We start from the raw sequence: 16,043 nt of genomic DNA on the forward strand, positions 1-16,043 counted from the left end.
AAAAGATGAACAGACATCCACACACCGCAGCGCTTCAGTTCGGCGTCTGGTCTACACGCGAGCCGTGAGCACTTCTGTCAAGCTAGACAGAGCGGATCGTACCAAACAGGAAGTCGGACACAGAAAAGACGAGAGAATCAGGCCAATTTTCAAAATAAAATAACAACAGCACGCACTGAGGAACATGAGGGAATACCATGTTTATAATTTAAAATAACACAGCAGTGCATAATCGAACACATTTTTCAATACCCTAATCACTTCATTACAATTTTAATTTTGGGTCACCGAGCCTACAGACTACATAAATAAAATGGTCAGAACAATATGCCCTATTCATTCAGTGTTTATCCAACACGCTCAATACACGGACATGCAATGACAAATTGTCATTAACTTATTACGTTATAAAAAATTTACTCATGTTTAAAATGACCTGTTGAAGTGAAAAAACGAGTACTGACGGGAACAGACGAGTGGAGTCGATGTTTAACCGGCACGGAGAGAGCAGGAGGAGTGCGCTGCCTGTGTGGACAGTCAAGTGCCTATGAGTATACTCGCAGGACTTCTGCGGCACTAACGCATCTGGTGTGTCCAGGCCGTTATGTTAACAACGCTACATGAAGCTGATGAATGACTTTTTCTCTGCAGTGTGAAAACGGCAGCCACTTAAACCACTGACTGTGCATTCCGCCGCCAAGTGGGCAGGGGTGGTAATTGCAACCGGTCAAATGACCGAAGGCCTTCAGATTTTCCGGTCATTGTTGTAAAAAACCGGTCGATGACCGAGAATATCCGGTTAACACGACCCCTGCTCCGGTGTCTGGCAAAAATAGAAGTCCTGCGTATCTGTTGCAGAGGGCTCCGGAGCGCTGCAACTGTGACGGGGCCGGAACGCAGAGCAGCTGCAGCCGGTGGAAGCACACACATTGACTAGAATTGAAAGGTATCGGCTCTGCTGTCGTTCCGGAGCGCAGACACAACCAACACGCATCTGGTGGAATTTGGGGGTAAGGACTAAATGCACAGACCTGCTATTTTTATATATCTCATCGACAGAGACTCTCATGGCAGCCTGTTTTATTTTGTTCAGAAAATGTCAGCATGCAACCCTGTTCTGTGGACAATAAACAAAGTGAAGACTTCCCTCTGTGTCACTTGTAATGAGAAAGTGAGTGAGTGACAACAGAATGACTGTACTTCCATACCTCAATGTCTTATGTAATTACAGTCATTCTGACTGATGACTTTCAAATGAGACCATGTATGTACATTTACTAAAAATGGAACAAGAGCAGCTTACAGTTTCCTTTGGGTATGCTTTGGATAGGTGTTTTAGGTGAATTTATTTGCTTTATTTGCTGTAAATATATAATAATTTACATTGAATGGCTCTGAATTAAACTTGTGTAAGCATGTGCATCCCCTATTGTGGGCTGCCTCTGCTTCAGAGAGAAGTTGAAACCAACATACTCAAATCTGCACACATGGCCAATCACTGTGTGAAGTGGGTGGGATGGGATTATCAGATTATCCTGTTGAAACAATACTCACATACTTGGATAATTTTTTTTTTTATGAAAAACCCATTTAATTATTTTTATCGGTGGATAAAAAATTTACTGGGTATTGTTAGCTCTAATTGAGCTAACAATATGTGGCATCTCCATAATGACAAAAGTTCAGACATTTAGATTTGTATGTTCAATCTAAACAGCTAATTTATGTTAGCTCAAGTGGGTAGCCAAAAGCCTGTTTTTATATACCCAAAAAAATTCTATAAAAATGAACTGATTGGCAACCAGACCAGGTATCTAATTGAGACAGGCCTTTATTTGTCAAAATGTGCAGCCACACCAGGCTAGTTAAAGGGACTGGGCATTTCATTGGGACTAGGCTTTTAGTTTACGGTAGTTTCAATACAGGAAACTATATTGTGTGAAACATAATTATGTTTTCAGGGTTCTCAGATCTATCTGGCCCTCACCTGGGACAAATCCGACAATGACTCAACAGCTTCCCTCCGTGGAGAACCTGCAGCCTGCTGTCGGTGAGTTTGTACAGTCTGTGGTTACAATTCAGTGACATGACATGCTTCATGAGCTGAAGCAACAGTCCTAATCTCTTACTGCTATTTTAACAGGAAAATGCAGTCACCTCACAGCAACCAGCAGGATCCATAAATTCCTGGGAACCAGTGAATGTCACTTTACCTACAGTAAGTAAGTGAATGTGCACAGGAATTGTAGATATCCTAACAGCAGAGTGGTTCAAACAGGTTATCTCTTTTCTCTTTTTCTTTTAAGTAAGACAAAGAAAGAGAATATGAATAGAAAAAACATCAGTGTGGATGATGATGATGAGTGTTTCTGATGGAGCATCCAGATCTGCTGTACAGATTGTACCGCTTGAAGATAAGAGCAATATTAGCAGCATCAGCTTAATTTTCCGGAAGCATACTTCAGGCTGGTTGTGTGTAACGGCACATGGAGCCACATCTGAGGAGAGATAAGAGATATAATGAGCAGATAGGAGCCACTCCAAGGGCTCCTATCTCTCTGTTTCTACATGGACATACAAAAGAGACGACCTGAGTGTGTTTTCTGCTACTGTTTTATTTAATTTGTTCAGTACTGGAGTTTCATGGACCAAACAATGGCACAACACTGCGTTACAGTTTCTTTCTTTGGGTACAACCGACTAACACAAACGTTAAAATTATTCCTCTACAAATTGGAGTAAAGCACACACACACGCACACACACAGTCTCTTTCTCTTTCACAGGCGCCCAGCACAAAAACTCACTGCTTACACACACACACACACACACACACACATACACACAGATACTCACACACTTACTGCACACTCATGCATTCTCACAATCTCCCATACACACACCACATGTACTCACCATTCACAACAGAATACATTCTCAGGAAGAAAAAAAACAGTCAATTATAAATTTTAGAGCATTTCATATCATTATTTTTTTTTAATCACACTCATGTTGAACAGTTCCCACCTCAAACAGGAAGTAGGCCGCACCTTAACTTGTCTGTGTGGTGACTATTTGTCAAGGCCTGGAAACAATACCTAATGACAGGATGCTTTTGTTTTGGGAAATTATCTCATGATCCAGTGACCTCATTGTCATGTGGGTTTACAATTAAAGAGTATATCTACTTTCAGGGGGGTGATTATCAACCAATGCCTGTAAAAATATGCCTAATTGAATACATTTTTTGCCATTTTGTTATTGGTTTTCATCGTTTACCTTATTTAGAATAACCCCCTTGACTTGACCAGCTCAGAGCTCTGCAGGACCATACCTGTGGTTTTGTCTGCACAGCACATTAAATACAAATACATCACTGCAGACCGTTTTCAAAGTACAAGGTTTTAACTGATTTATTAACTAGCTTCCTGTCTCATGGGTTTCATTTCAGTATACTGTGACAATCAAAAGTTTGATGCTGAAAAGCATTGCGTTGTAGGGCTTTGTTGGATTTTTTTTTTTTGGCGGGGGGGGGGGGGGGTGTTGGGCATCAATAACTTAATTTGAAATTTTCCTTTTCCTTTTTGCCTTTTCTGCATCAATTTGTGGTGTACATCTCTTTAATTTTGTCAAACTTTATGTCCAATTTTCTTGCTTTTAGTGGAGGGGACATATGCACATATTCCAAATATTCAGGGGGATAGTGCAGAGGTTGTGTTTAACATGAAGCTTACTGTATTTGACTGTTTTGTTAATTCTGGCAATGAGATTGGTTTAAAAAGCTGCTGCTCAACAGCCGAATAAAAGAAAATCTCAGTATGTCCCAGAACATAGCAGAGGAGGACTCTGAATATGGTCCATGCTTACACATGCATTACTACACAAACAAAGCTTACAAAAAATAAATAAAGTAATGATGCACTGTGGTGGATTATTTATCTTTAAGAAATAGTTTGACATTTTGGGAAACACACTTACTTGCTTAGTAGCCCAGAGTTAGATGAAAGAATTAATAGCCCTCTCACTTCTGTATGGCAAATGTGAAGCTACCATGGGCAACCAGTTAACTTATCTTAGCACAAAGACTAGAAATGGGTAAAACGGTTAACCTGGCTCTGTTCAAAGATAACAAAAGCCACCACTCAGCTTCTGCAAGATCACTTATCAACATATTTTCAACACATTCTCACTCTGAACTAGTCAAATATCAATAGTCAAATAATAATATATATAGAGTCTGGGGTGAAATTTTCTATACAGATAAATCTATTCAGATGTGACGTGTTAATCAGTGGGCTTTAGAGGTGCTGGCAGGCAGGAGTTCTTCGCTTTGGACAGATCCAGACTAACTGTTTCCCCCTGTTTCAAGTCTTAGCCAAGCTAAAAGTCTGCTGGCTTTAGTTATACATTTACCATACAGACATGAGAGTATCAAGCCCACGATACATGAACATATTATGTGTTGATGTGCAGGCAACACAAAAACAGTGCCAATGCAAAGTCAATGAGGATCTGTTCCCGTGGTGGACACACAAATTAAATAAAAAGAGCAAAAAATCTGCATAGCATGGGTAGGAGGGATGGTGGATGGGTCATACAAACATGGACTTTCAACCAGGCGACCACTGTTCATGTCCAGGGTGAAACCAAAATCTCAATCTGGTGACGTGACTTTACGGACCTTACACATCTATGCAAAGTATTTCACGTAGGTACTTTAACCCCTTCTCATTCCCTGGGTGTCAAATATTAACACTTTGCCACGCCCCTTGGCATGTGATGTCGATGCCAAATGCAGCCTTTTATGTCTTTATGAGACCCACTAGATTTTCAACTAACTCCAGTGTAAACCCATCTGTGGCCATATTTGACGCTGAGAGCAACTTTTGTAGTATAACGAGTGAGAAAGTCCGTATATGGTGAGAGGGAAGGGAGGTAGATGGGTCAAACAAAACTTGACTCTCATCCAGGAGATCACAGTTTGTGTCCCTTGTGAAACCCAAAGTCAGTGTTATTTTAATCTGGTGTTATGCAATTTATGTGAGATCATCGTGCAGTGATGTAACTTATTTTTACCCTCTTTTTCCTAAACCTAACCAAGCAGTTTTGTCGCCTAACTGTCACTGATCCACAACACAGGCTGTCATCACGATTTTTTAGTATGTTTTCCTACATAAAGCAGTGTACTCAAATTTGCACATATCCCATATATTTTGAAAGGCTGCAATCACATGACCAATGCCCTGATGGCAGTAAACAAGGAAGCTGTCACGAGTGCTTGTAAGGAGGCAGGCTGTGTGAACTTTGAGTCTTTTTATGGCCTAAATTTAACCTCTGTAACTTTACGTTAATTATGTAAATTTACATTATGGACTAAATGGTATTCATGGGGTGCAAATTTGTAGGATATCATACAAACCGTTGTGCATGCATTTTTCATAGGATGTCATACAAACTGTTCTATGAGAGTATGCTGCACAACATTAACCATATGTCACAATGTGTTAGCTGTGCAATATACACAGACGCAAAGGGGTGCCCTGTGCATCACTAGGAGACACTGGGGGGCTGACAAAGCACTGGTATCTGACAATGTGTAAATGAGAATGGCTTGATACTTCACATAACTACGCAGGTTTACATCATTTATGTCCTGTATGCAGCTATTTGAACTGAAACCATAATCTTTTCCAAACTATTTTTCCAAAGTGTTTTTTGTTGTTTTATTCTCTCCCTACAAATAACTAAACTGGAATCCCATCTTTAACCATATCAACGACGTGTTGAAACTGTGAATGTTCGCAATAGACTTTGCATTGGCATTGTTTTTGTGTTGCCAGCATGAAATTTGAACACATTTCATGCCCACCATCACATAATAATTATGGAGGCTGTGTGCATTTTCAACCCGGTCTCACTCCCAAGTCGTTGACATCAACATCAGACACTAACAAAAAAGCCCGTCTTTTCATGTCAGCGGCCTCAGGAGAGGGAAACGCAGACGGACAACAACATAAGTTAATAGGGTGAAAGTCAGAGAAGGGAGGGCGGAAGTGGTGGTAGATGGGTCCAACAACCACCAGCTTTTACCTTGGAGGCCCGTGTTCACTTCTTGTAAGATTGTAAATCCAAACCCTGTTCTTTTTTCCTTAACCTAATAACGTGCGTGTGTTGGCCAAACGTAATCATGTGTGTTTGTTGTTGAAGGACAAAAGCTTCAATTGGCTGTGTTGTACCGATGTAGTGCATTCATTTTGAAAGACCCTGTATGCAAACTGAAGTGTATTTTTAAAACAGACAATGCATGTAATAGGCTGAAGTTGACACTTCAACAAACAACGTATCCAGGGTACCTTGCACATCATATCTCGAAATGGAAAGTCCATGACCCAGCGTCAATATGTGATGAGCTTGGAGTGAGAATGTGTTGCCATTTTCATGTTACTCTGGCAGAAATCTAATCATCTTAACCCAAACTACATTTTCTTCCCAAACTTTAACCAATAAATCTCTTTCTGGCAGAAAGCCCTGAGGGTGCAGCATACTGAAATGAAGTGAAAACATTGGCCACCTGTAAAGTAGGGAACTTAAAACCCTAAGCTTTCGAACATACAAAGCAGTATACATGATTTGATGGGCTAGAACATGTAAAACCTCCAGTATGGTCCTTACATTTCTAATTGCTGAGCTTTAATAAGCTCTAGATGAGCACTGACACTCCCTCGTGTTCCTCGTGCTCAGCACAAAGACTAGAAGCTTCCTCTTCTCATGAATGACACACTTAACGTGAGTTAAATTTCTAGAGGAGCTTTAACAACAATATGGAATGTTACATTTACATTTGTATCATGTTTCAGGGGGAGGCTTCTTTATGAAACAACACAAAACACAGATAAAGTTCACTGGCTTACAGGAGACGCTGCAAGTGCTACGAACACACATACACTCTTATTCTGACTGTGACCCTGCCACTACATTCACCTCCAGACTGACACATACATGTTTTTATCTCCAGTCGCATTGTGCAGATATAGAGCCCATCTTCAATACATGGTATAGGATTTCATAGACATATTAGTACCATTGGGACTGACACGAAACATTTAGTTGGGTTATAAAAGAAAAGCATAGTATACACACTATACTTCCTACTTAATGGAAAGAGATTGCATCTGGTTGAATGCAGATTTTGTAAATAGTTTTTTTAGAAACAGGCATATACTGTGTGTAGTGTGTAAGTGATGCCATCATACAAGAAGCTTTAATGATGATGCTCCTTCTCTCTGGCAGCTATAGGACATGTTTGAGGGATGAAGCAGGACTTGGTAGAGAAAACAGACAAACTGTGATGATGGTGGCAAGTTTAAGTGATATTGCTTCCACTGCCTTTACTCTGTGCACATTAGTTTTGAGATACTGAAGCTTTTTTCTTGCTGTGTGTATGAATGAGACTTGAAGCAACTGTAACTGAGGGATTTGGGGGTCACTGCAAGCTACAGAGTGAGGACAAGGAGGAGACACTACCATCTTTCTCTCTCATCACCACCACATGTGGCACATTTTCAAAACAGCACAAAAAGGTAACAAACACGTAACTTAGATCTTTTTTTTTCCTACAGTTTAAAATATAAAATTCAAGTGCAATTAAAGTTCCAAATATTAGTTACATCACATACATTTCTCTCTTAAGTAACAATCTGTTACTTGCAGGTAGTTTTTCTCATCTTGTTATATATCTTTTTTATTTAAAAAAATTACAATATAGACTTTCTGATTCACCCCATTTATTCTTTCCCTGTGCTCAAATGGATAAAGCACCCACTTAAGGTGGAATGTTTTAGATTTCCCCACTTCAACATTTATTTATTTATTTCAAATTGTTGTTTGGTGTTAAATTATGTTTTAAGTGCACCAGTTATTTTCTCATGTCTGTGTCGTGCACACTGGGGCCAATAAAGAAATCCAGTTCAGGATACATCCATGTACACTTTGTGGGCCAATACGTCTCAACATATCATGCATGTACTTGTGTGTATGTCTACACAAACACATGCGTATAACACATCTGTATATGCGTTGTACATCTGTGATGTGGGCTTCTGCAAGTTCTGGCATGTTCAGTATAAATATTACAAAAACAAAACAACAACACAGAAAACAAAGCAGAGCAAAATAAAATGAGAGAGGTGGGGGAAGGGAATACAATAATGTGTTAATGAAGGTGCAGAAATCTGTAGATGGTTGGGAGAGAAGAAAAATCAATATATAGTGTGCAAAAATAGGGTTTGACCGATATGATACTGTCCATTTACTAAATACTGGGAGTACCACTTTACCGTAATATGTACAGTGACTTTAGGAACACATGATAACAATAATTAGTGAGCCTGTTTATACCTGCTACTAACATGAATTTTGGGTCAACCAATCACCAGTGGACAGCCCCAAATACAAGTGTAAACGACCACAAGGATGCGCTGTGATTCGATCACTCGAACCACTTGCCAACGTGGTCTGGGATGCATTTGATGTCATATCCATCAATCATTTATTTGTCACATGGAATTATACAAGGTAAGACTCCAGTGAAGTGATCCCATCAGCTCCTTTAACTTGTGCTCTGCAGTTAAGTCCTTTTTCACATCTTCTTACATTGTTGGCTGTTGCCTTCTAATTGTCTATATTACTCGATGGTTCTGGTAATCCATGGTTTCTGGCTGTGGAATCATTTAACTGTCCACACATACTGACACATCCGCATGGTTGCTCCAGCCAAACACTGGCAGGGGCTCCTCTCTACAGCCAACTCTTTAACTCTTTAGGTGATAAAGCCTTTAAGGCTGTTGCACCGAAATGGTGGAATGTACTACCTCATGAGCTGACAGCGGCCTCTTCCGTGGACATTTTTAAAAAGCGGTTAAAAACACATCTGTTTAGGCTTGCGTTCCATTAATTGTCCATTGTATCATCTCTGTATTTCGCTACACTTTACTTTTTATTTGTTTTTGTGTATTTTGCATTGTTTCTGTTATTGTATTTTTTGTATTTTATCTTGTGAAGCACTTTGTGAGTCCTCTCTGTAAGAAGTGCTATATAAATAAATTTACTTACTTACTTACTTACTTAACATTATAGTAGTGATACACAGCAAGAGCACAACAGCATCTCACAACTACACAACTACACCATCAGTCTTTATGCACCACAAAGCACACACCTCCTCTCCCTCTCTTGACAGAGTCCTTTACTCTGTTAGATCAGCATAAAAAACCTTCTGGTTGAATGGTGCTGTCCAGATCTTATCTTAAGTTTGGTGAATCAGAGGATATTACACTTTGTGATAGTCAGTTGGAAAATGAAGCAGGCATGGAAGTCATCCAGTTTATTCAAGTGCCTGTAGGAAGGGAAGCATGATGCTAGTTCAGCTGGTGTCCATTACTTCTCTATCTTTCTTCGATGTTTATTGATGTTACCATTTAAAAACCTTAACCTCTAGTCAGCAGAAGGACAGTTTACAGACTAATGAGTTGATTTCCTCTTCCTGATGAGTGACCCACAGCCACACGCCACCACCTTCCAAAGCCAACAACAGAAAGCACCACCAAGTCTTGCATAAAAGACAAACTACTAGACATAGACTAAATTTAGCACAATTTTAACAGAGCTGAGAGGTGACTGGAAGTATCTGTGCCTACTTTTGTGGTGTCATCACCAATGCCCCCCCATCAAGGAATACATCATCAGTGCAGGGTTTTTTTTGGGTGACAGTGCGCTAATGCTCTATAACTTGCCCATTTTACAAGTTAGATTAAGTGTTGCGTGACCACCCATCATTTTGCCCTATGAAGGGAAATGTGCTGAATTCTGCTGACAGCAATATCTCCAGCGTTACTGACAAAACTGCTAATATGACATGCAAGCATGCTAGCAAGCAGCTAGCGAGAGTGCGGATGTAATAACTGCGAATGTGGCTGTAAGCATTAACAATGCTGCATTCAATTTACTCCATTTACCTTGGAAGTTGAAAGTCGGAACTGGGATTGATGTCACACTGAAGTTGACCACGTTCCACTACGACAAGTTCGAAAACCAAGATGTTGTTAGAATTACCAGTCTCTGGCCAAGTTAGCCATTTTTCATAATACCAGTTGATAACAACATATTACACGGTATTTTGTGCATACAAACAGCGAAGCAACATGTCCACAGATAGAAGTTTGATAGTACTGTGTGTATGACTGATTTAATGAGACACAAACAATACAAAGGTGCTAAACGGTGCATTACAACAGCTTTCACTACTGTTGTGAGCAGTCATACTAAATTTTGAGGTTGGGGTTGAGGTTTCTCCAACTTTCCAAATCAGATAATAGACTTCAGGAGGTATTCCCTTTAAAATTTTAAACTTGCAACCCGGAAATTCTGACATCCGAAAAATATGAGATGCATTATAGACACAGGTTTGTCTCAGCTGTCCACTTGTGATCAGATCACCAAACACATGCTAACACCAGATGTGTTTTCATTCTTTACACATTACTACTAAACAATATTTAAAGATATAGAAATTTTGGGATATTTACTTTCCTTCCAATAACACTCATATCCACGCAAATGTAAAGCTATAACCAGCAGCCGGTTAGCTTAAGGAAACAAATGGAAACAAGTAGTCTTGCTCTGTCAGAAGGTACAAAAAACCAACTGCTTTTACAAGGACGAGAAAGGAGCAGGGGGTTACTGCCCCTGGCCAACAACTGATTACACAAACCAAAAATAACCTGTTAATAAATGAACTTCAGTGTTACTGGTAGAAGGATTGTGTTGCCTCTGGACAGAGCCAGGCTAGCTGTTTGACCATCACTAGTCCTTATGCTAAGCTAAGATGGCTGTTGCTTCATATTTAGCATACACACATACGAGTGGTATCAACCTGCCAACCCAGCTTGATTTGCCTTGTTAACTTTTAGGCTAGTCAATAACAAATGTTAAAGTAAAATAAAAAGCCACTGTAACACCTAATATACAGGCTTCCTTTCATGATATGATGTGCTTGTTACTGAAACTGACCTCTGACAAGCATGTGAAGGTCTGACCATGTTTCTGAACTCATTCATATCTACTCTTCATATTGTTGCAAAGTACTTAACTTGGAATTTGATTTTCAATTACATTCACCACCAATATTGCAGATATTGCACCTTCACTGACATAGCCTTAAGGTTCTGCTAAATGTTACCATACCAAACTGAGAAAAAAGTCGATACTTGAACATGTTTGGTATGAAATGGTCAAATTTAAAGAAACAATATATACACACACACAATATATATATATATATATATATATATATATATATGTCAGGCATCTTCTGCTACATTATAAAAATCATAAAATGAATGCTGGCCTGCAAAAACCCATATCGGTCAAACCTTATCCAAAAAGCTGCACTAACTGGAGGGAAGGGTGTAAGTTAATGATGTGTTACTAATGAAAGGGGTCAAAGATGAGGAAAGGCATCATGTGACAAATAGGATTGAAGACAAATACAGAAAATGAAGATGTTTAGTCATAGAACGGGTACATCAATGTATTGACCTAAGCAGGGTAGAAGTAGACATTGGGGGTGGGCGTGGGGGGTTACATTTAGGTTGCTGGATTTGGATTGACGCAGGATGACAAGGGTCTTTAACAGTACAGTGGAGAGGCCCCATCTATTTGTATGGCCTTAGGAACCTGGTGACTTTGGAGCGCAGCAGCTTGATGAAGGAGCGAGGGAACATCTCTTTGGACTCCTGTGCTGTGTACCTGAAGTAGTTCTGGGGATGAGCCAACACATCAAACAGGGCCTTTATCAGCTTCTTGTCCTGAAGGGAGGATGCATGAACAGAGTGTCATCCCACTGGAGCAACCATATGAGGTTTTTTCAACCTTTATCTTTGGAACAGTAAATGTCATTCCCTCAGAATTAAAGGCTGGTCACAGACTGTATCAGTAAATACCTTCAGTATCTCCTGGTGGTTCTCGGAAGCGTAGAGCCTGCCATCTCGCACTATGTCCTCTATCAGCTGCTGGTAGTCCTCTGGAACAAGTATATAGAGTCTTACTGAGTGAGGGTAGATGGCAGTATAAAGATTGGTAACAACAAATAATTCATTAGTTTAATTTTAAATGAAACTGACTCATGGCAGCCTGTATGTGAGATTAGATCTAACTCAGCTGTCTGAACTGTGCTGAAGGAGACTCACCATCATAGGTGACATATGGAACTTGGAAGCCTTTGCCACTGTTGCCCTCATTGGACTTAAACTGAATCCACAGCTTGCGAGAGCGCGAGGTGAAAGCGATGGGCCGCTCATAGGTCTGACACGTCTCGTAGGTGGTGATGGAGGTGGGGAGGGCTGGAAGAAGGTTATAAACATGTTAGAATGGTAGTCTTTGACATGACAATGGTAGAGTGGTCACTCCACTTAGAGCCTGTTTAAATACCTGGTATTAATGTGGTTAATCTCAGGTGATCACAAGTGGACAGCGCTACTTAAATACAAGTGTAAACAACCACCAAGACAAATTATCTGTTCACTCAAACTACTTGCTGAACTGCTCTGTGATGTATTTGACCATGTATCTTCTGTAGTGTGAACGCTAGTGTGACCGTATCAATCCCAACATGGACTTCATCATCAATGCAGGATGTGGTGGTCGTTTTGGTGACGCTCTATAAGTTGCACAGCTTACAATGAATTGGGTGCCATGTTTTGTCCATTGTCCATTGTATTGAATTCACCTGACGTGGATATCTCCAGTCATGCCAAGACAACTGCTAGTGTGACTGGCGAGCATGGTAGCGAAAGCATGTGTGTAATACCTGCACGGGGCCCTTTGACCTTCTAACGTTAGCATGATAGTCACAGGTGTAAATGGCGATGTGTCTTAGCTGTCCACTTGTGTTCAGATCGCTGAAACACATGGTGGAAACAGGCTCTTAATTGCCTAGAATGCAGAAGACAAACCCAATCAGGAGGTCCTGTTTTTTGGGTTAGTATATACTCCTGTGAGAAGTCACCTTTATGAATCCATTGCCCAAGAATCAGTTTGTTCCGTCACCTTCTTTAAAGGGTCTTGGTGTGGTTATTTTGGTCCACAACCATCATGATTGCTGTGTTCAATTAATGGTATCGAGAGAAACAAGCAGGAGTCTGAATTAACTAGACTAAACAACGGAGCTTTGAAGGAGAAGACAGGCTGCAATCCCAGAGGAAGGTTACTGGTTGACAGCTTCAGCAGTTAACTGTGTTGAAATAAACACAGCAGAATTCTTCAAGACAAACTGACTCTATACAGTATTTGTTCCATAATAGGTGGCAGTTCACCCAAAAACTTTGCCAACCCATACTAGAGGTGTATGGAATCTTAAGTCACATAACAACTGAGCAAGCCTTACCTGCTAATGAAGACCATATGGTAAGGCCCAAAAATCCAGATAAAACAAAGTAAGTTGACCTTGAAGTGTAATCACTTTGAAATCAAACTGCAGTTCAGTTCAGATGTAATCTATTCTGCCATAGTAGAGAAATTCATGTTTGCACCTTTACAACATCATTGGTGTCATTCTTGCATGGTTGATCATGTGTAAGAGAGGCTTGTTGCGAGGAAACCAAGAAATAAAAACACGTCACAAAGGTAACATTCAAGCAAAACCTGATGGTACATGCAGGAACACACACTACAAGTGCCAGACCTGTTGCCTTATATCTGTATACGTATGCAGAATCTGTATGTGCCAGGAAAAGATTCTTGTATCAGAAGTGATCTGATTTTCATTTGTAGTCCATTTGTAGGTCAAACACATTAGCCAAGATATAATCTTGGAATCCATCACAATGCATCCAAGATTGTCAATAAACAGACTGTAAATGTGTCTGATTAGTTCTGTTCTGGTTCTGGTAAAATGATCTGAATTATTATGTTTTTTTACCACTCTTCCTCATGACCAGCACGTCTCCACACTCATCCTCGATGGGGAGGAAAATCTCTGGTACCACAATGAGAATCCGCCTCTTGTGTGGTGGGTTGATGGTCCAGACACAGTCCACATTGGATGGGTAATCGCCAGGGTAGTTAGGAGACTCAATGTAGCCTGTGTATTCTCCAAGCTCACCTCCACACAGCTGATCTGAGGGCAAAATAATACAAACACTTACAACTAAAACTTCTTTCAAAACAACAGCACCAATGTCTGAAAAGCCTATTCAAGCCTATACAATAAAGTAGGCTAAATGTATAAGTTGAGCAGCGTTACTTTTGCAGTGGGAGACATTGGTAGCGCCGTCAAAGTCAGTAGTGGTGTTCCCAGGACAGGTGATGCAGTAGTTCTGCCCAAACTCAGACTGGTAGGTTCCTGCTGGGCAGCGGATACAGCGGTGGGTGCTAGAGTTGTAGTAATGTCCAGGAGCACAGTGTACTGGGGAGGAGCAGGAGAAGGGTTAACTAAAGACTCAATCTAAAACCAACAGTGAAAACATAATTTTGTTAACTGAAATTTAAAGAAAAATGCCGATTTTCTTATCTGCGGAGGGATGTTATATGCTGTAAAGCCCTCTGAGGCAAATTGTGATTTGTGATATTGGGCTTTATAAATAAAACTGAATTGAATTGAATTGAATTAAAGAAGAATTAAAATGAACAACGCAACATGAAAGTAAATAAAATAGAATTGCGGGTAAAATTAGCTTTGTTTTCTTATGTAATGCACACTGTGGTTGCTATGCCACTTTGTTTTGTTCCCCAAAGTGCCAAAAACTGCAGTTCCTCAAATGGCCACTTGAGGCTGGCTCCAAGAGAGAGTTAATCCCCATAGACCCTATGTTGAAAAGCCCAAGCTTACAACAGAAATACAGTAAACATGTTTACAGCCTGGTAGGAAAAATTGTGCTGGGATTTATAGCTACATTCCCTGTTCATGACAACTGTACAGGGGCTGAATTTTTATATAACTCACCAGATTACATTTAATAAGATTTCAACCCATGAATAATTAAGGGTGTGGTCTCTTTGAGTGACAGGTGTGTGCCATTTATTGACAATTTGCCACATCATCAACAACGTTGGTTAGGTAATGCAACCATGGCATAACCCCAGATTCACAGAGTATAGGTGTAGACATAGCTTTTGCTATTTCGTGTGTTTTCAGTTCATCAAAGTTCATTGTAACATTTTGGTCACCTAAAAAAAAGTGTTTAGTGTTAGGGTTGCCCTCAAAGACCCCCAAGGAGTCAGATGTTCAGTTTGAGTTTGATAACAACTAGATATCGGACCTCAACATGACAGCAATTCATTACAATGGAGTTGCTCACCTGGCACATATGCCATAAAAATTTTTTAGCTTATGGATTTACTTTTGCAGTTTGCGTACCACTGAATATGTGCAGTAGTGTTTCTCCCACTGGCCCCGCCTGCTCAACTTATGGACTTTTCATTATCATGATGTCACAGATTTTTAAAATCAGTTTTCTTGACTTCTGCAAAGTTTAACAGATATAAAACTGCTGTGGATCAAAAATTCATGATACAGAGTAGTCACATTTGTCTTTGTTTGCAGTTCAAGGTGTCCAACAGTTTTACAGACATGTCTTACAGTGGTGGCCTATGGGGAAAATGCTTTTTGGGCCACAAGGGATTTTTTTTTCCCTGCTGCAATACCACAAGTGCCCACTGGGAAAATTTAACTGAGCAGCTGGGAGAAATTTTCTCGAAGGCTTTCTACCACAAAGGGATCTCTTGGTTAAGGTTAGGAAAAAAAGTCGTGGCTTGGGTTAAAAACAATAGATTTCTATCAGAGGGAGCTTTCTTGGAAAAAGTCTACAAGGAAAACTTCTCCCATGTGCCAAGGCTGACATCTTGATGTAGTTATAGAAGGTGGCAGCAAGATGCAGATGCCGGCTACTATAAACTCCCCAATAAAAGACAAACAAACAAAAAAAATAAAATAAAAAGAAATAAAAACTATAAAACTTCAAACCTATAATAATTCTGAACAGGAGGCAG

General features: G+C 40.1%; 1 protein-coding gene across 2 annotated transcripts in view; it reads right to left on the minus strand.

Annotated features, from left to right (window-relative positions):
* Window positions 1–3,033: 3,033 nt before the first annotated feature.
* scube1 (signal peptide, CUB domain, EGF-like 1) overlaps window positions 3,034–16,043 on the minus strand; it is a 221,054-nt gene continuing 208,044 nt past the window's right edge. For both annotated transcript variants that reach the window (XM_049567062.1, XM_049567060.1), the window contains 5 exons: window positions 14,299–14,460; window positions 13,975–14,172; window positions 12,245–12,397; window positions 11,999–12,078; window positions 3,034–11,863 (listed from right to left, as the gene is read on the minus strand). In XM_049567062.1, the coding sequence (XP_049423019.1) occupies window positions 11,711–11,863; window positions 11,999–12,078; window positions 12,245–12,397; window positions 13,975–14,172; window positions 14,299–14,460 (746 nt within the window). In that variant the 3' untranslated portion in view covers window positions 3,034–11,710. The remainder of the gene's footprint in view (window positions 11,864–11,998; window positions 12,079–12,244; window positions 12,398–13,974; window positions 14,173–14,298; window positions 14,461–16,043) is intronic.

Source organism: Epinephelus fuscoguttatus, linkage group LG22, assembly GCF_011397635.1.
Source record: "Epinephelus fuscoguttatus linkage group LG22, E.fuscoguttatus.final_Chr_v1".
Taxonomy (NCBI): Eukaryota; Metazoa; Chordata; class Actinopteri; order Perciformes; family Serranidae; genus Epinephelus; species Epinephelus fuscoguttatus.